The sequence below is a fragment of the Malania oleifera genome, chromosome 3 (genome assembly GCF_029873635.1).
Source record: "Malania oleifera isolate guangnan ecotype guangnan chromosome 3, ASM2987363v1, whole genome shotgun sequence".
Lineage (NCBI taxonomy): Eukaryota > Viridiplantae > Streptophyta > Magnoliopsida > Santalales > Ximeniaceae > Malania > Malania oleifera.
Window position 1 is genome coordinate 102,174,685 of NC_080419.1, and position 20,989 is coordinate 102,195,673.

At 36.0% G+C, this 20,989-nt stretch overlaps 1 protein-coding gene across 1 annotated transcript in view; it reads right to left on the reverse strand.

The window, feature by feature from the left end:
• The window catches only part of LOC131152100 (transcription initiation factor TFIID subunit 5), a 56,800-nt gene continuing 35,811 nt past the window's right edge, over positions 1-20,989 (reverse strand). The window contains exons 13-19 of the mRNA XM_058103744.1: positions 12,996-13,148; positions 12,774-12,850; positions 4,170-4,286; positions 874-1,139; positions 666-761; positions 487-562; positions 1-388 (exon numbers count right to left, since the gene is read on the reverse strand). Of these exons, the coding sequence (XP_057959727.1) occupies positions 335-388; positions 487-562; positions 666-761; positions 874-1,139; positions 4,170-4,286; positions 12,774-12,850; positions 12,996-13,148 (839 nt within the window). The 3' untranslated portion in view covers positions 1-334. The remainder of the gene's footprint in view (positions 389-486; positions 563-665; positions 762-873; positions 1,140-4,169; positions 4,287-12,773; positions 12,851-12,995; positions 13,149-20,989) is intronic.

Sequence of the window (20,989 nt, forward strand, 5' to 3'; positions counted from 1 at the left end):
TTTTTCAGGAGTTCAGAGGAAAAAAAAAATCCTCTGTAGATAAATGACGGCAGGCTACTACTGTTACAGTGAATGAATAAATAGGAACACATTGTGCGCCGACCAAAGGTCTGCTATCCAGAGTCTGCAGCAGTTTTACATGCAGTACCACATTAAGGAAAAATCAGGGGAAGGAAAAGGGAAAACATAAAAGATGCCAAAGATTACACGCTATAAATTCAAAGTTAATAAAGTTGATTTTTACAGGAGAGGTTGGCAAGCCAAGATTCTGCACCCAGCAATTTAAGCCAACCACCTTCTGTCAAAAATCGTGCTTTCTTGATCGACTGCAAATCTATACACCTTTTGAGAGAACCCCAGCTGCAAATAGAAGATTCCGTCGAGAGAACTGCCCCCAGAACAAGAAACTAGCATTACACATTGCAAAATTTTTTGTGGTAAACAGCATCAACTCAAAAGGACGAGGTGCAGATTGATAGAAGTTACCCTTAGGCTGTATACCGGGCTGGACTTCGTTGGCAGAGCCTTCAATGATCTGAGCCTGTTGGTATTTGCGCTTTTGCTGATTGAAGTGAACAAATTCCATGAATCTCTCCTCAAATCTATATAAATCTAATTTCAACATGAAGATAATCAATGATTTCAGAAATATAAGTTAAACCTACTTTTCCTCTGTTCTAGGAACCTTTGTGCTTGTGGTTACATCCCATAATTTTACAGTGCAATCAGCAGACCCAGATGCTAAAAGTGAACCTTCACAGCTGCCATGTCCAACAAAAATGAATGTCAAGACAGTAGATCTGGCTACAAGCTGCTAGATATATTGTCAAAATATTTTTAGGGGAACTACAAGGAACAAGGAAAGCGTGTCACCTAAAAGCAACTGTCCATACACAGGAGCTATGACCGACCAAAGGTGTAACACAACGACCACTAGAGAGATCCCACATCATGATAGTGCCATCCTCATCACCAGATGCCATATAACGACCATCAGGTGACATTGCCAAAGATAAGATCATACTGCGATGACCAATGAAAATACGGACACACTCTCCGCTCTGTACATCCCACAATCTAACTGTTTTGTCACTTGATCCAGTTGCAATGTAGTTGCAGTTTGCATGCCATTGCACACACTGAATGAGCAAAAACCAGCATAGTGCAATCAGATTTAAAAGATGACAATGTAAGTAGAAATGCTCCAATATAATACAGAAACAAAAAAAAAAACACATGAAGAATTATTTGGATATGAATCTCATCGATATCATCCTATTATCATGCTGAATCCTATCAATTAAATCTTTTTTTTTTTTTTTTTTTTTTTTGAGAATGCAAGAAATCTAAACCACACAAGTAAAGAGATCTATTTATTTGATGAGGGGAAAAAGAAATGTGAATGGTGACTGGATTGATGATAATAAAACAGAACCCTGACTAAGAAAAATGATGCAAATTACACACACACGGCCAGCTTGACATCTCACGTAACAACATACACTCAGCAATTAGAAAGCCTGCAAAATTCAATTTGTTTACACAGGGAAGGGGGTAAGGATTCCTCTAGGAAATTGTACTTAAAAATAGCATATCATTTCATGCTAATACCAAAAAAAAAATAGAATTATCATTCAGGGTCAAATAATAGTAACAGTCTAACAGACTGCATTCAAATCATCATATGCTTCAGACACAAGGGATGACCAAAATTGTTCTTTTTTTAAAAAAATAAGTAACATCCTTTTGACTGGATTAAGTTGGGGAACTTCTCAAGAACTTTTGGGTCAGTATATGCGTGTGCAACTCCTGTGGGAAATGTAGTTTTGGCAATGATTTTCCAAGTTTTCCATTTTCCACCGCAGAATAAGCCTACATCAACATGTCAGATGCTGAAATTCCTGATAATTCAGGTATATGATACGCCGAGCACCAATAGTGACGATGAATGTCAAAATACATCTTGAATGAACAGGCCACTCAACCCTTGAGGAAGAAGCAGAGGAAGAATGAGGTCTTTATCTGACCAATCATGAATCACTATAATACCTGATGGAAATTTATAAAAAATAAAAACAGAAAAAATAAATAAATAAAATCACTACCATAGTCCCATTCTCACATAAATTGAAAACCCATCTTTGCATGAGCCTATCTTTCTATTGTTTTAGCCTCTGATCCCCTCCCTCCCCAAAAAAAAGAGATGGGGGATAAAAACATGGTTTTAAACCCAGACCGGTAACTGACCTAGCAAGCTCGCTCATTCTGCTGGGTTGTTTAACCCATTCATCAAACCAGTGATGTCATCATAAAATGTGGCATAATATTTTTATTATATAACACACACACACACACACACATATATATATATATATATATGTATAAAATTTATTTTTACAAAAATTGCATATTTTTCCATTTTTTGTTGGAAAAAAATAAGCCATGTAAAATATGAAGTATTTAAATATAATATTCCACAATAAGGGATATCCTGAACGTTTTCTGCATGTAAGTCTTCCTACCCTCAACTGAGTGACCAGGGTTCAACCCGGCAGCCTCTTCCCATTCCTCTTACACTTCCTAGCAATTTTACAACCTGGTGAACTCACCTGACCCACCAGGTTTTGCTGGTTTACACCGAATTGCATCAAGTTGGCTAAGTTGACCCTGGATTAATTCAAATCTGGTTCTCCTCCTGTGCCTGGACTGGCCAAGTCACTGGTTCCAGTCGAACCCGATCTGGCCAGCCAGTCTGGTCCGGTTTTACAGACTATGGATTAAAAGCACGCATCATAACCACTACTAACACAAAAACATCATAACCACTACTAACACAAAAAAAAAATAGTGGCTGTAGAAGGTGACAGGATACTACTCCTTTAAAAGGGCATCCCTGGGTCACAAGGCTCCCTGCTTTGCGAGTATAGGGAGAGGGTCACCAGAGTGTACGAAGCATTACATCCGCTTTTGTGCAGAGAGGCTGTTTCCTTGGGCTTGAACCCATGATCAATCAGTCACAAAAGAGCAAATTTACAGTATAATATTGATTTACTTTATTTGAATATTTCAAGTACATGTCCATGACTGTTAGAAGGTTGATTGATTCCAAATTAGTATGCTCTTACAGATGTGCAGACTCAAAATACAGACCTTTTTTTCACATGTTTGGGCATTTAAAAAGAGTTTCAGAGTGTGGATGAGGCAGTGGGAAGAGAAAAGCAATTAACATAGGACAATGTCAAAACCCTAGCAAACTGCACATTAGTACAAGCATTCTGTAACATGGTGCATCTTAAATTTGAAAAACCAATCTAGTCATTTGAACTGAATATTCTCATATGACCTAAAATTTTTGCAAGGAGGCACTTGGCTCCGGTTATCTTAAATTCCCTCCTGGAATCGCTTTCCAGGCTGTCTTATGCCTGGGAACAAGATTACTATTTTATGGTAATATATTTGCTTGAATTACTCACTAATAATCCTAGAAATATAAGGATTATAGCATTTGGAAGAACATATTCTATTGTAATTTCAGTAATGTCAAAAGAATACTCTTGACCTGTAATGATAAAAATGTGAATGCATGCTTGTAATGTGCATATATATATTAAAAAATATTTTTCTCAAAGATGGAGTGTTATCAAATTACAATATTCTCAAGCCGTTATCAATATAATTTACTAAATATCATTTTAAATTTTGAAAGACAGAATCCTCCTCCCTGTGCCATTATACATATTTATGTTATATGCACAGACGGCAGAATAATTACCAGTTAAAAGAAATACAACTGCTGGAAAATTTTTAATGGCACAGGAGAAAAGGCCCTCAACAAAAACTCCAAGGTACCATAGGTTCTCTGACACAGGTCAGTGAGCTAATTTGTCAATGTAGACAAAAAACTCTTGTTCACTTAAATAGTTTTCATTCTTTCGACACGCAATTCAAATGAGCTCAACTATCATTCATTTGACTTGAAAATGTTTCCTTGCTACGATGTCTTAAATTCAATAAACTATGGAGATTCAAGTGCTTGATTAAACAAACAAGCAAAGGAAATAGGCTGCAAATGAGATTTCACAGAACAAATGAGGGACAAAAACACTGGCTTGATTATGACAAAGGCAATGCCATATGAGGGTTAGCTTACAGGGGAGAAAACTACTCACATCGACATCAGACAAGTGGCCAGCTACTATTCGTAAAGGTTGTATTCTGTCCATAGACCAAATCCTTGCTGTTCTATCATGGGAAGCACTGGCAAAATAATGTCCGAAAGGGCTAAACTGCACAAACAAATCAATGAAAAGAGGACATGAGTTATAATAGCATATAGAGGAAGCATAGTTACATAAGAAGAAAAAAAATGAAAGGAGTTTAAGCTAACAAATGAAAGGAGTTTAAACTAACATTAATCACTTAAACAATGCTTTTCTTTGGTTGTAAATAATTTATGCAATGCACCAAAAATGTATTAAGCAATCCAATGCCATCTCAGCATATATCTTGGGCTTGACAGGCTATTAGCATAAAGAAAGTAGCAAAACAATTTCTACATGCCAAGGAACCAAACAAATTTTTCCAGACCTCTCAAAACGACAGGTAAACATGGAAAATCAATTTTTTTCCAAAACAAGGCCCTTGCCCCTTCGGAACTTGACTCAGGGACTCATTTTTTAATTTTATTTTTATCAATATTTAACTTTACATAATAGCCAAAATTTAAACTGAAAAAAAATGAGAAACTAAGCTAAATCTACTAAAGTACTGTACAACAAATATAAGGGCATGAATTGTATCAATACCTAGACACTTCTAAAGAATCAGAATGGGATTACTTCTAGATCCCTACTGAAGTTTGGTTCAATGAGGAACTGGAATGAAATGTGGTTAAAATTACAAATATGTCCATATTTTAAAACATATTTGAAAAAATTTAAATTTAATGTCTTCGCATAAGAAAATTTAGCTATAATTGACCATAAACGTATGTGAATAATAATACAGTTACTAGTTAGATAAGAATATCATTTTTTTTTTTCTTTTCCATTTTTAAAGATATATTTACATTTATATATATGCATTTTTTTTCTTTTTTGGATAGAAAAATGAAATATATTAAGGAAGGAGAATAAAGAGAATTACAACCTAGGAGAGGACAAGAAATCCTCAAAATGAAGACAAACGGCTAAAAAAAAGAAGGAAAAAGAACTAACAGAATTTAATTAAGAAACCCTTTTTTAGACCTCTGCCATTGTAATTCATTAAACATTGCCAGTTTGCTGATTCTTGCTAGCCTTTCTTCACCTTCCTTGTGCCACCATCCAAGACCATTTTATTTCCTCCAGAACCAAACGTCCATAACCCCAAGTTTCCATTAATTTTCTCCACGAGAATAGGCAAAATATCATGTGAACATTGACGCTCTTAAATCAATCCATCTTCCTCACAAATAGGATACCTTCAAACCCTCCATCGGAGATGTTGGAACATACAATAGATCCCCAAGTACATCAAATGACTCAGAAACATAGCCATAGGCCCTGTTTGGAACTTGGAAAATATTATGGTTATTTAGCATTATTGATATGTCTTATTGCTATGTTAGTAAGTGTGACTTAGTAAGGGTTTTATGGTCATCGTTATGTACTTGACATTATAAATAGTGCGAGGATACCTACCATTGTGATTAGGTCTTCCAATTCACCCAATCCTTCAACTAGGTATCAGAACAAGATCCTACCTAAACCCTAAGCGCATAGCTGCAGCCAAACCAAACCCTAAACCTAATAATATTATGCAAACTGCCACTACAGGAGGACCATCTGTACAGTTAGAGATCAGAAACAAGTCCAGGAGTCGCCTGAAACATAGCAGTTGTCAGAAAAATTCCTTGGCATCACTGCCCTTTCAGAATCCAAAGAACCCCTTCAGAGAAAAACCAACCTCATATATAGCCACAGAACCTGCCGATCATTGCTGAAGGAAGCCCCAAGCACCCCTACATGCCAGCCGAAAGCCAGCAATTCTGAACCCATATGCCTATGCATGAGAGGTTGTTCAGGCCTATTTTTGCTTTGATTTTTTCCAGAATGTCTCAGATACTTCAATACTCCATAATATCAAGTTGCTGGTCATGTATTTTGTTCAAAAATTCAACTTTTTTTTGTTTGTGCATTCGTGAAGCTTTGTTAATGGTTGTTTGGTACCATTAGGGTTGTCTATTAGTTTCTTGGGAACTGTGACCATGTTCATGTGTTAGTTTCTTGGGGTTGTGGCAGTGTAATGCTTGTTTGTTAGTGACTCTTTTGTGATCATTGTAGTTGTTCATTTTGTTTGTGGTTGTTCTGGTAATTTTGTCCCTAGTTGGTCTCATTTTCGAGTGTTGGGATGGAGTCCATAAATCCCAAAAGTATGTTTCCTTCATCACTGCCGCAAACAACAATTGAAACGTTGGTTGGAAAGAATTATGATTAGCAGTATAAGGTTATCAAGATCCATTTGACATGCTTAGGTATATATAAACACTTGTTCCAATGCGTAGTGACAACAAAAGGAAACAAATATGGATTCAGGAAGATGCAAGATTTTCTCCCTATTGTGGAACTCAATGGAACCCTGGATTGCACGGATGCGCACGCATTTGGATGCATGCAAGGAGATTTGGGATTTTGTCACTCTTATATTATAGTAACACTACGCCTATGTACTATGTATCCCAAAGACATGGTTTTAAATAGCAGTAGTGCGCTACCATAATGGTAACAAGTGTAGCGAAAACCAGAAGTAGAGGATGTATGTTACATAATGGAAAGCGGATCTAACAGCTGTGAATTTTTTCCAAGCATACACAACCTTGGCATATATACATGCTTTAAGCTCTTAACCCTTTTAAAAAGAATGTGTATTTTGGATCGTTTAGTTCAACTTATTCATGTTGTTTAGTGAGGGTAACAAATTTGTACATTCTGTTTTAAATTGCAATTGACATAAAAATTGTGTGCATATATATTCCACATTTTCATTAATTGTGATAAATTAATAAATAAAACAAAGTATATTATTCACTCCCTTAACCCATTAGGCACATAAGATATACAAACAATACAATAAATTTTAAAAATCTATTATTTTATTTGTTAAAAAATTTATACCAAGAAGTTATATTTTACAGCTATAACATATGTTTTAAAATGAATAAGTTTATCATAAATGAATAAAGCAGCAACTTGAGCATGACAAAAACTACAAAAGAAAAGGTTGAAATTGAAAAATATATTAAAAAAATATTAAATAATGTTTTAAAAAATAATGTTTAGAAGAAAATTAAATTACTAATATCACCAAAATAAATATTTTTTTTAAATAATGCTAATATCAAATTGTTAATTAGTGCATATCTTGTGAGTATTTATTTTTTTTTATAAAAACTAAATAATTTTTGTATTATTATCATCCTCGACATAATCTTCTCCCCCTCTCTTCACATAGTTTATTGAGAATGATTTATGAAAGGGGAAAAGAGAAGATGAGCGAGAAGCAAAAAAAAAAAAAAAATCGCCATAACAGTCTTATAGCAATTACGCAATTATCATAGTGGCATGGTTCATAAACTGAATTATCATCCTCGACATAATCTTCTCCCCCTCTCTTCACATAGTTTATTGAGAATGATTTATGAAAAGGGAAAAGAGAAGAAAAGTCAAAAGAAAAAAAAAAAAATATCGTCATAACAGTCTTGTAGCAATTATGTAATTATCATAGCGCCATGGTTCATAAACTGCTACATCTATGAAAAAAGCTACATAACGGTCACAACTGCTATTTAAAACCATGCTTGGTGTACTTCCAATTATAACAGATAGGAGTGTCACAAAATACTTCATAGATATGAAGCACATCCATGAGGAACTTAACATCATGCAACCCATAACCGCCAAAGTCACAAAAGCAGACGGGGAAGGTGACAATTCTTTGAGTCCTAAACAGGTTTGAAACCTGAGTTTGAGGCACTCTGGTCCTAGAACCTTGGTAGTGCAGAGTTGCCATCCTTTGCTAATGCTAATTCACGTGTTCTTCATGCTTCCTCTGGTACACATTCCTTAGCTCCAGCTTCTAGTGTTTCAATTTTTGCCTCTGAGGAGACTGCTTTTGTTGCACAAGATGATTTTTTTCAACCAGCAAAGAAAATTTATTAGAAAAAGAGAAAGCATCGAGGAGATGCCAATCAGGTACAAAGATAACAAAGAAAAACAAAACACCTATTACTGAAGTACATCGAGAAAATCCAGAATCACAGAGAAGTCTCTCTCAAATACCCCCACAATAACAACTAGATATCATAGAAATCTAGTTATTCTTGACAGAAGGTCATATCATTGAAAGCCCTTCTATTACACAAGATGATTCTTGTTTTCCACCAAAAAGTCACAGATGTTCTCGAGATGGTTTGAGTGGTCGAGAAGGAACAGATAGATGTGGTAGAGGCCCCCATTGATAGTGCACTCATTGTGGACTGCATCTATAATTGAGTAGTTTTGGCATCCTCACAATAAACTGCCACGCATCTCCAAAGCAGCTGTTCACAAATTGCACATTTTCGATCTCTAAGTGGGGAGCAGTGTAGTGCCAGACAGAGTATTCCAAGCTCTATTAAGCATCCAAGCACGCTTCTCTTGCCACTGCATCTAAGGTAACCCTACAGCTTGCCTATCGTCCAATATTTCTTGCCTAATCCTTGGAGTAGTTAGCCATGGCAGGTATAACTTATGTCTTTTCCACCCTACGGTTAAAGGTATAGGGACAGTAAGTCTCTCATTCTTCTGTTTTGTATATTCCCAAGATTTCCTTCAATCTTATATCAACTAGCTAGATTGAAAAATCAATGAATTGATCAGTAACATTCTTTCCTAATTTTGTTGTCATTCATGATTTTGAATTTTGAAGATGAGAAAGACAATTGGCAGAAAACATGAAGCTAGTGGATTTTACCACGTTAAGTCACTATCTCCTTCTATTTCCTGTAGTGCTGTTGCTACACCACTCCAAACTCATTGTTGCCTTGGTCTTCGTCCATTAAAAAGGCTTTAAAAAATTACTCCTTGTTTGAGTTCTGTGTCTAGTCTTGAATTCGAGTCTTGTTAATTGAGAAAACATCATGATGTTCCATTTTCTTCCTGAGTCAATAAATGGGCAGCAAGCCCTTTCACCTTAGTCCATTCTAATATTGGAGTCCTAGTCAGGTTGTGTCAAAGTTGGTTATTCGATATTTTGTGCCTTCTGTTTATGATTATAGTTGGCTTTATTTAATAAAAGATTGTTTTAAGTTATTTCATATCTTTTGAGCCTTTTGTTCTATAATAAAGACTCAATTTGATTTGCCTATTTGAATACTTCGTAATAATAATACTAAGGAGTACTTGACTACCCAATTCACTACTTATATGACTAGGTCTGATATTGTTCATAAATCATCTTGTGCCCACACTCCAAAACAAAATTGGGTTCCAAAGAGGAAAACAGACACTTCCTTGTAGTCACTCCTACTGAGTCCTACCTTACTTTGTCAAATAATACATTATCCTAAAGTGCTTTTGAGCGATTCTATGCTCACTACCTATTCTCTTATCAATAAAGTGTCATCCTATATTCTTGGTCATAAAATTCCCTACTCTATTCTATTTCAAATCCTCCTTTTGTTCTCTTTACCACCTTGTATGTTCAGGTGTGTATTTTTTTGTTCATTAGTTAACCCCCAAAGTGGATAAGTTGGATCCTCGATCTATAAAATGTATTTTTCTGGGCCGCTCGTGTACACAAAAAGGATATCGCTATTATAATCCTATTCTTCATTGTAATGTTATCTTCTTTGAATCTACCCTATACCGTTGAGGAACGAAAAAGGGTACTAATTTCTAGGATTTTTGACACCCAATAGAGACCTCAATCTGTTTTTTTTTTAAATTGAAATAAATCCTAAGATGATACAAGAGCCTCCGTAACAGAGTTTTATAACAAGCTGCAAAAAAACATACTATCCCAGGCCTTAGTCCCTCTTTAAAGCTTTTAAGCTTAGCTGCCAGCTTCTTTAAATGGTGACATGCTAGTCATGTGACTACCTAAAAGAACTCAAATAAAATAACTTTGAAAAGTATAAAGAGACGAGAAAAGATGCAAAAAAAGGTCGTTAATGAAGATACACATAGATCATTTAATAATTTGTATGATAGATTATATACAAGAGAAGGGAAAAGAGATATATTTAAACTTGCAAAGATAGAGAAAGAAAGAGTAAGGACTTAGGTAATAGAAAATGTATAAAAAGTGAGGATGATATTGTCTTGGTTAAGGAAGAAGACATAAAAGAAAGATGGTAAAGTTACTTTAGTAAGTTGTTTAATGAAAATCAAATATAAGGCTTAAACTTAGAATTGACAAATGAGGAAAAGACTAAAAAATATGGGATTTTTTTTGCAAAATTAGAATTAGCGAAGTTAATTTTGCAGTAAAAAAATATGAAAAATGGAAAAGCTATAGAACTAGATAACATCCCAATTGAAGTTTGGAATTGCTTAGGTGATAACAAAAATTATATGGTTAACTAATTTATTTAACACAATTATAAAAACTAAAAAAATGTCAGATGAATGGACGAAAAACACTTTAATAGGTATATACAAAAATAAAGGAGATATTCAAAATTGTAAACTTATGAGTCATACGATGAAACTATGGGAAAGGGTAGCTCAACAAAGATGGAGGCTAGAAACGAAAGTCTCAGAAAATCAATTTATTTTTATGTTTGGGAGATCTATTACAAAAGCTATATATTTTCTAAGAAGATTAATGGAAAAGTTCAGGAAAAAGAAGAGGGACTTGCATATGGTATTTATTGACTTAGAGAAAGCATATGATAAAGTATCTAGGAAAATTCTACAGTGGGTTTTAGGAAAAAAGGGTGTATGTAGTAGGTATAACGATGTCATTAAGGATATGTACGATGAGGCAATGACTAGTGTAAGCACTATAAATGGAGAAACTAGAAAATTTCCAATCACAATAGTCATCAAGGATCCACTTTGAGCCCTTATCGTTTTTGCTTTAGTGATGGATCAACTGACTAAGAGTATCCAAAATGAGGTTCCATGGTGTATGTTATTTGTAGATAATATTGTACTGATCGATGAAACTAGGAGCGGAATAGAGGCTACGTTAGAATTATGGACAAAATCTTTGAAATCTAGAGGCTTTAGGATAAGTAGAAATAAGACAGAATATATGAAATGTAATTTCAATAATAGTAGGAGGAATATTGGAGACAAAGTTAAACTTGATAATGAAAAAATAACTAGCACTTATAGATTTCAACACTTTGAATATATTATGCAAGCTGAAGGAGAAATTCAAGAAGGTGTAATGCATAGAGTTAAAGCATGTTAGAAAAAATGGAGAAGTGCTTCAAGTGTGTTTTGTAATCGTAGAATACCTTTAAAATTAAAAAGGAAGTTTAATAAGACAACTATAAGACTAAGAAACAGAATATCCAAAAAATAAAAGTTTCCTAAATGAGAATGCTTAGATGGATGAGTGGTATAACACTGAAAGATAAATTAAAAAATGAACATATTCGCGGGAAGTTAGGTGTAGCTCCCATAAAAGATAAGATTAGGGAGGGATGACTTAGATGGTTTGGGCACTTGCAATGTAAGCCACATAGTGCGCTAGTGAGAAAGAGTGAGTAGATTACTGTGACGGGCAATAGAAGGAGTACACCTAAAATAACTTGGAATGAGATAATAAATAAGGATTTAATAGCCCTGAAATTGTCAAAAGAAATGGTCCATAATGGCATAAATTGGTGGAAAAGTATTCGTGTAGCCAACCCCACCTAGTGGGATTTAAGGCGTGGTTTTATCGTTGGTGTTGTTGTTACATAAATGATTCTAGACATAAAAGCCCCTAAAAGTAAATAAAAATGATATAATAGCATGAATCCCTGCTACAATAACATACAATAAATCTTGCTACACTAGCATAAAAAGAAAATTTTGGGCTTGCTTGTCCTTTATTTTCGACAAGCATAAGAGAGTAGTAAGCATTATTATGCACCATATCTCAAAACACATAGTTCACGATCATCCACACTGAATAGGATTGAATCCATCAATACTTATGAAAATGTTTGAAACTATATTTGTGACCCAATGTCAGAGAGAGAGAGAGAGAGCATAGCTCAATGCCAAGGAAGGATAGTAGCTAACTAATGCCAAAAACAAGAACAATATAAAAAATAAAAATTCATTACAAGAAAAATGAAAAGTATAGAAACAATGACAATCTAGAAAACAAGATGACAATTGCAAGAAATAAGCAATATGAAGACAAGTACAAATAGCTCGGATGCACCATAGGAATCACTGTGCTCCCATTAAGATAATTACAAGCACTCAGTCTTAGGGTAGGTGTTAAAATAGCATATCAATCTATGCATTAAACACGCCCCACAAGAAAGCAACGCAACAACTAAATCCTAAGCACTTTGAACATCAAAGATCGAAGGTTCAGTGCTAAATTCTTAAGCATGCCATCCGAAATATGTACCAGCGACATCACCACCAACATCCATTTGATGAGTCCCATGGGAGCCCAACCACTAGAGGTGCACAAAACCATCAAATGGATGGTGGTGATGTTATTGTTATCTAAATATTAGAGTTGAAAGTTGGGCAATATTCCATGATTTCAAATGGGATTGCAGAAAATCTAAATTTTACCTGAACATCCCATACAGGGTAATTATGCCCCTTGTAACAAACAAGATTCGCATTCAGTTTTGTGCTCCACAACCGAACTGCAGCAAAGTAATGTGTGGTATTTTCCCCCCAAATACACACAAGTTACAGTTCCATGACAATCAGTTACAATTAAATAGGAAGAACTAGAGGAAAAAGTGAAGGAAAGAACAGGCATTAAAATGAGAGTCAAGGAGAACATACTTGTTGAGTCTGAAGAAGAGGAAAGGATAAAATCCCCCATGGGACTAAAAGTTGCAGAATAAACAGGCCCTGAATGACCTTGAAATAATGCATAAGATCTTTTCCCACCATTTTGTCCAGTGTGACTGGGATCATTTTCACCCTGCAGAATAGCTGACACCAATGGAGTTTAATACAAACATTACTCTCCACCTAGATCACCTAGGCAAGAAACAGACTAATACATGAGCATGTTCATAATATACACACAATTATATCGAACAGAAATGTTCTAAAGCCCATTGAGCTCCATATGCTCCCTATGATTAACAGAAGCAACACAAAAGGTTTAAGCACAGAGACCTGATGATATGCTTGATGGCCTGTTATAAATTCTATTTTGAAATGGGCACTCATTTTGAAGGGGATTTGAAGCTTTTGTAAAATTACTTCCGAATATGTTACCAGAAGAATAAAGTAAGAAACCTGGAAAAGTTTATGGAGAAAATCAACCAGAGCAAATGGTTCATTGCAACTGTTGCTACTCATGTCAAGTTTCTAGTGATATGATTATGTTCACTTTAACTAGTGTTCTCAACAAATCTTGGACTAGGGTCAAGTTTATTATGTGCTCCCATAACAGTTTCAGATTATAATTGAAATACTTCGTGCTTTCCTCCTCTCACAAAAGCGTGGGTGTTCTTGGGGTTTTCATTTTTTTGAGAAATCTTAATAAAAGACCAAGGTGCTTGCCTCTTAGATTAATGTGCTTCATTCTTTTCAGTTCCATATAGGTAGTGACAAGAGTTTGGGGTTTGGACTCCTCGGGGGAATTTTCTTGTAAATCTTTCTTTTTCCACTGACTCATATTCCTATTGCTACTCCATTTGACCCTTCTCCTTGATTTGGAAAGCTAAAGTCCCTTCTAAAAGTAGGGCCTTTGTGTGGACAGCGGGAAAAATTAATACTAATGACTTGTGTTGGAACTAGGTTTTGATATATGACAAAATTTCTCTGTGTTTAAATGTATTTTGGATTAAGTATTGACAAATGTAAAAACAAATGTATTGACAGATGAAGTTATAAATGCATTGACAGATGCAATTACGAATGCAATAACAGATGCAATTACAAATGCATTGACATATGTAATTATAGATGTAATTACAGATGCATTGACAGATGCAGTTACAGATGCTGAGATAATCATCTGTTAAGACATCTATTATAGTAAATTAAGTGTATTACACCTCATATCATATATTAACTGTCTGATAATGTATTAAGCTATTAACAGTTAAATGTTCAGCTCAAGTTTGTGCTTTGACTTCTTACCATCTTGGAAAACAAAATTTCTCGAAAGTTCAATTCTTGGAACTTACATGCTCTAGCATTTCAATTCTAGGAAGAGTTTGTCCGTTGGACATTTATTACCAAGCTGGTGCCATTTTGTTGATGAAAGCTGATGTTCGAAGAAGACTTATTGATCATTATATATTAAGTTTGTCGAGCTTGAAGAAAATAGATCAAACTACACACAAAAGAGAAGCTTACACTATCATCTCTTTGAAAGAACTTCATTTTGTTGTATTTCTTATTCAGGTGTACTGATTGTAAAAGTTTCCTAATAGGTTGAGACTCAATTAAGCCTCTAGTCTCACTGATTCTGAACAATACTTGTGGTGAGCTAGAAAAGAACCTTGGAGCTAATCTTTTCTATTTTTTATGTACTTGGGCTGTTTCCCAGTGGGGACTGTGTCTCCTAAATGCTGTTGCACTGACCATTAGGAAGGATGCCAAGAGAGCGTGTGAAAAGGAAAAAGCTAAAACTTGAGGCATGTTAGAGAGAGAAGCTCTCCCTTCTCTCTAGAAGGTGCATGCCCCCGGATTGTGACCTTGGGGCTGATTTCGTTTGGTTGTTTTTTATTTTCTCACAATCGGCTCTGGTTGTGGTTGGATTGATTTCTTGTGTGGAATCTTCAGAAGACAGTGGATTGATTATAGACTGGGAGTGCAGATCTGTAACCGAGAAAAAGGAAGAAGCTGTTCTTTCGTGAAGCTTCAAGAATCTGAAATCTCTTGGGTTTGAGGTTTAATCTGGTTACTGATACTATTTCTGAAGCCTCTTGACTAAGCAAAGAGGGATTTCAACACTGAAATCGATTTGGGTTCCTTGAAGATCTACCGCTTATTTTTTCCCGCCCATATGCTATTTTGAAATTTAAATGGTTCTGTGAAGCTATGGGTCATCCTAGAGTTGCAGCTAAGATCTCCTGAGAAGATGAGAAGAAGGAAGAAAGGGATCTAGCACTGAAATTCATAGCAATCAAAGGTGGCAATTGGAATGTGTGGAGTAAAAAGAATCATGGTGAAATTATGGTAGAGTTTGAAAGACTTTCAAAACTGGCTTTGCAGAGGGCCATAGCTCTTTCGAGCAAGTTGAAATCACCTGAGGTGCTTCGTGAGCTTCCGCAAGAACCTAGAGGCGTGCAGGTTGATGAAGAGGTTGTAGAGGAGAGAATGGCTGGGAGTTCACTGATGGCAAACAGAGACTCGATGGAAAGAGGAGAAGAGGAGAGCTGTGGGGTGGGGAATGGAAAAGAGGATTCATTGGGGTGATGATTCATCCTGAGTCAGAAGAAATGAACTCGAATGATATGTGTAATGCTGCGGCCATGGCCCGAGCATGTGCTCAGATTCCTGAAACTGATAATGGTGTTGATCAAAACCCCCCCTGGCATTGTTGCGAGTGAAATGAAATTGTCTGATAGCCATGAAGGTGATATGATTATAAGGAATAATAAAAAGGTTCCGTGGTCAGAATTGTTTGCGAAAAATAGATACCCTACCAACTGTGGTCCTCTACCAGAGTTCAAGGCCTGAGAAGACAAAGTTCGAATTTCAAAAACTGAGATGTTTAGCTCTGAAGGCATTGTGAACAAAAATCTGGTGGGATACTTTACGGGCAAATTTCCTAGTAAGGAGGCACTTAAAAATTTGACAGGATCCTGGAAGGTTAAAGTTGTTTCTGCACAGCATGATAAAGGCTGGATTGTCTTTAAATTTCTCAAAGAAGAAGATGCTAACGAGGTACTCATGAATGGGCCTTATAATGTTGGTCCTCAATACAGACCCAAAAGGTCTGCATCTTTCAGAAACTGAAGTAGCAAAGGAAGGGACCATGGCAGCAGTAAAGGGATTCAAAGTAAAGTTCCTAATCAGGAAGATGCCAGAGCAGATGCTGAAAACAGTAAGTCAGATTCTGTTGAAGAGGAGCCTTCAGAGGACATAGATGAGGGCAACAAGGATACTCCTAGTTTTATTTCAAAAGGGGTTGAGGAGACTTTATCAAAGTGTGATGAGGTGGTCTCTAATGAAGATACAATATGCAAATATCCTTCTGGGGTAAAGGATGCTGGGGCTGAAGGAGCTAATACCAGAAATACTCAAGAAGGTAATGTGAAATTGAAAGACAAAGGAAAGGAGAAGATAAATGAGTTCATTCCAGTCAAGAAAAAGAAGAAAGGCAAGGTTACACATTTTAATCCTCTGGTGTTTGGTAAGGGGTTAAATGCCCCTTCTAAATTAAAATGAAGATCGCTAGTTGGAATATTAGGGGCTTTAACGAGCCCCTAAAGCACAATGGGGTTCATAACCTCATTAGAAAGAATAAAGTGGATGTATGTGGTATTTTGGAAACTAAGTTGTCTACAGAAAACTTAAGAGGCCATGATGAGGAAAAGGTTCAGTTCGTGGGAGGAGGTGAACAATTTTGAACACAGGGCAGGGAGAATCTTTGTAATATGGAACCCCCAGAAAGTGAAGCACCAGGTATGTCATAAGAATGCTCAAGCCATACATCGTTTTGTTGAGTGCTTAATTACTGCAAACAAAATGATTATTAGCTTTATTTATGGATTTAAATCTATTGTTGCAAGAACCTTGTGGGGTGATATTTGTCAGGTTGGTAGTAATACCCAGGGACCATGGATGCTTGTAGGGGATTTTAATTGTGTGCTGTCAGCAGAAGAGAAAATGAATGGTGTGCCAGTAACCAGTTATGAGATTAAGGATATGGCAGAATGTTTCTTTGATGCAGGTCTCTCGGATCTGAAATCCTCGGGATGCTTCTTGACGTGGACAAATGGAAATATTTGGTGCAAACTAGATAGAATTCTGGTTAATCATTTCTGGTTTATGGCTGGAATTAAAGCACAGGTTGAGTTTCAATTCCCAGGGATTTTATCTGATCATGCAGTGGGTATTATAACACTGTTTGAGGAGCAAAAAGTCAGGAAGCCCTTCAAATTTTTCAACATGTGGACATTACACCACAGCTTCCAGGAGGTGATAAAAGAGGGATGGAACATAAATGTTCAGGGCACCAGACAATTCTCTTTTGTTAAAAAAATTCAGGCTCTTAAGAGACCTCTTAGGTCCTTGAATGCAGCTCACTTCTCTCATATTTCTGCCAGAGCTGAGAAAGCAAATGAGAAGGTATTAGAACGGCAACAGAGGCTGCATGACTCCCCTACAGATTCAGAATTACAAAAGGTATTGAAGGATAAAAAGGCAGTGGCCACCAGACTTGCAGAGGCCAACAGGATGTTTACAACACAGATTGCCAAATCCAAATACCTGAAGGAATGCAACAGAAACACTTCATTCTTTCATGGCATATATCTGCTATATATAAGAGTAATGGGGATCAAACCACTTCTCATTCTCAGGTGGTTGAGGAATTCTTGGGATTTTATTACCAACTTCTGGGGATGGAGGTGAGTACGGCTGGGGTTGAGAAACACATTGTTAAAAATGGTCCTTTGTTGAATGGCCCTCAAAAGGAGAGTATGATTGCTCCCATAGCAGATGAAGAAATTAAAAAGGCCCTCTTCAGCATAGGGGATAGTAAGTCACCAGGCCCTGATGGTTTTTCTGCATGCTTCTTCAAGAAAGCCTGGAGGCACTGTGGGAAGGGAGTTCACTGGAGCTGTTAAGGAGTTCTTTATGACTGGAAAATTACTTAAGCAAATCAACCACACTGTTTTAGCCATGATTCCTAAATCTGATCATGCTACATCAGTTGGTGACGACCATGGTTTGAAATCGCGGTCGTGGGTAACGTCGCGTAACGGTCGCGGGACGCGGAAGACGCGGGTGTTACGTAACGGGAAGAGGGCGTAACGGTCGTGAATTTTTTTCGCGCATGCACAACCGTGCCAAAATCGAAAAATAAGCATGAAATCCATTAATACATGTTTTTTAATGAATTTTAAAGGTCTTCATTCAACCTACAAATGTTTTTTAATAGGCATTATGATTTTTATATTAATTTTAGTGCGCTGTTTACAAAAAAAACATTTTTTTTAATAATTTACATTACTTTAAAATTTACAATTTTACAAAATAAATATGAAATTGTAAATCTTACAATTTAATTATTTAAATGGTAATAGACTTAAACTTGAGTCACTTAAGAGTTGAGACTTGACTAATTGTGTACAAATTAGAATTTATTATAAATTGTAGATCTAATATTAAATTATTAATTGTCAAGGACCTCAAGGTATTAAAAAAAATAAACATGTAGAATATTAGTTAATAATTTTTTACTAAATATGTACTCTAAGTTTCTAAGTTCTAAGTTTTAGGTTCTAACTCTCTAAGAGTCTAAGTAACTCTATAAATTTTATATTTTTAAAACTTTATATTATTTTTTTATTTTAATTAAAAAATTCTACTTATACAATCATTAATAATTTGCAATTGTTAATTTGTATTCTAATTAAATAATAAATAAACTAAATTTATATACTAATTATATTTATAAACTGAAATTATAAAACAAAATTTACAACTTATATACTAATCAGTAATTAAATAAACTGAAATTTATAATTTATATAAACTATAAATTGAAGTTATAAAACAAACTAAATTTAAAACTGAAATTTATAATTTATATACAAATTAAATGAGCTGAAATTTACAATTTATATACTAATAAACTGAAATTTAAAACAAACTGAAATTTACAATTTATATAAAGCAATAAAGCATAAATTGAAATAATAAAACAGAATAAATTATTGAGCAATAAAGCATAAATTGAAATAATAAAACAACAAACATACTACATACCCACTGGCCACCACCCACTTCCCAGTTACCACTTACCCACTCCTGACTCCCACTCCCACGGAAGCTGCGACCCTGTGACTGTGAGAGCTGCTGGCCTGCTGCAGCTGCAACCTGCAAGCCTCCAAATTTTGGAGGAATCAAAGGCTTCGAATGAAGGAGTCGAAGCCTTGCTGATTTTTGGGTTCTTGGACGAAGGAGATGAATGACGGACTGAGGGAGACAAAGCTGTACAAAGCAGATTTTGGGGGTTTTAGGGATTTCGAAGCTTCAAATCAGTAGATCGAAGCGAAGAATCGAAGAGTGATTCAAGTGAAGAGGGAACTAAACTCAGCTTGCGGACGACAGATGTAAGGGTTCGAAGGCTTGAAGCTGCGTAACAGACGTTACGTTCCGTAACGTTAGTGTAATGGCCATTATGGGCCGCTACGTTTCCGTAACGGCCATTAACCATTTGAATTTTTGGCTCGCCGATAATGCGGCCTGAAACGGTATCAGAGACCTGTTTTTCCGTTATGTAACGGCCATTATTTAATACCATGGTGACGACAGACCGATATCTTGCTGTAATGTTCTATATAAGGTGATTGCAAAAATTATAGCTGACAGAATTAAACCAGGATTGTAAGGGATCATCAACCTAGCTCAATCTGCTTTCATACATCAGAGAAGTATGGTGGAAAACATTTATCTGGTTCAAGAATTGGTGTGAAAGTATGCCAGAAAAAAGGTATCTCCAAGGTGCATGCTTAAAATCGACTTAAAGAAGGCATATGACTCAGTCTCTTGGAGCTTCTTAAAAGAGATGCTGAGGTACTTAAATTTCCCAAATATAATGATTGATTGGATCATGGAGTGTGTTTCTACCACATCATTCTCCCTGTCCCTAAATGGAAACTTTCATGGGTTCTTTAAGGGAAGGAAAGGCCTAAGACAGGGTGACCCCCTATCCCCATTGCTGTTTGTGATATGCTTTGGAATATCTATCAAGGTTGTTGAAGGATATGGAGCAAAAATCAGATTTCAATTACCACCCGAAATGTGATAAGTTGAAAATTACTCACTTGGCTTTTGCAGATGACTTGGTACTCTTCTCTAGAGGGGACTGTCATTCAGTCAAGCTACTAATGGAGTGTCTTGGTAGGTTCTCTGAATGCTCGGGGCTATCTGCAAATTGTCTTAAGTCTCATCTTTCCCATGCTGGAATTAAGAAGTATGATCTTAGGGAAATCAAACAAATGACTGGGTTTAATGGAGGTGTCTTTCCTTTTCGATATCTTGGCATCTCCCTTGCTTCATCCAGGCTCAAAGCTACACATTATCATCCTCTGGTAAACAAAATTGCTAATTTATTTAAGAATTGGCCTGGACATACGATATCTTATGCAGGTAAGCTGGAATTAATAAATTCTGTTATCCAGGGCATGGAGTGCTTTTGGTTGGCTATATTTCCCATCCCATATAATGTCCTTGAACAAGTGGTGAAACTCTGCAGGGCTTTCCTATGGGATGGAATCATGGAAGGAGAAAACCATTTGTGGCGTGGAAGGAGGTTTGCTTCCCAAAATCTGAAGGAGGGTTGGGGGTCTTGGATCTCAGAACTTGGAACAAGACTCTCCTTAAGAAAACCCTTTGGAATATACAATCCAAAAAAGATTCATTATGGACCAAGTGGGTTAATCAGTTTTATTTAAAAGGTTCAAGTATTTGGGGGATGAACTCGAAGCATGAAGACTCCCCCCTTCTGAAAAAAAATGATTGATATCATGAACCAACTACTTCTGAAATGTGGGAATCAAATTGAAGAGGCTGAGAGAATGTTGAAGGAGTGGGATTTAGATAACAAGGGGGCATCATAATGCTACGACTTGGGTAGA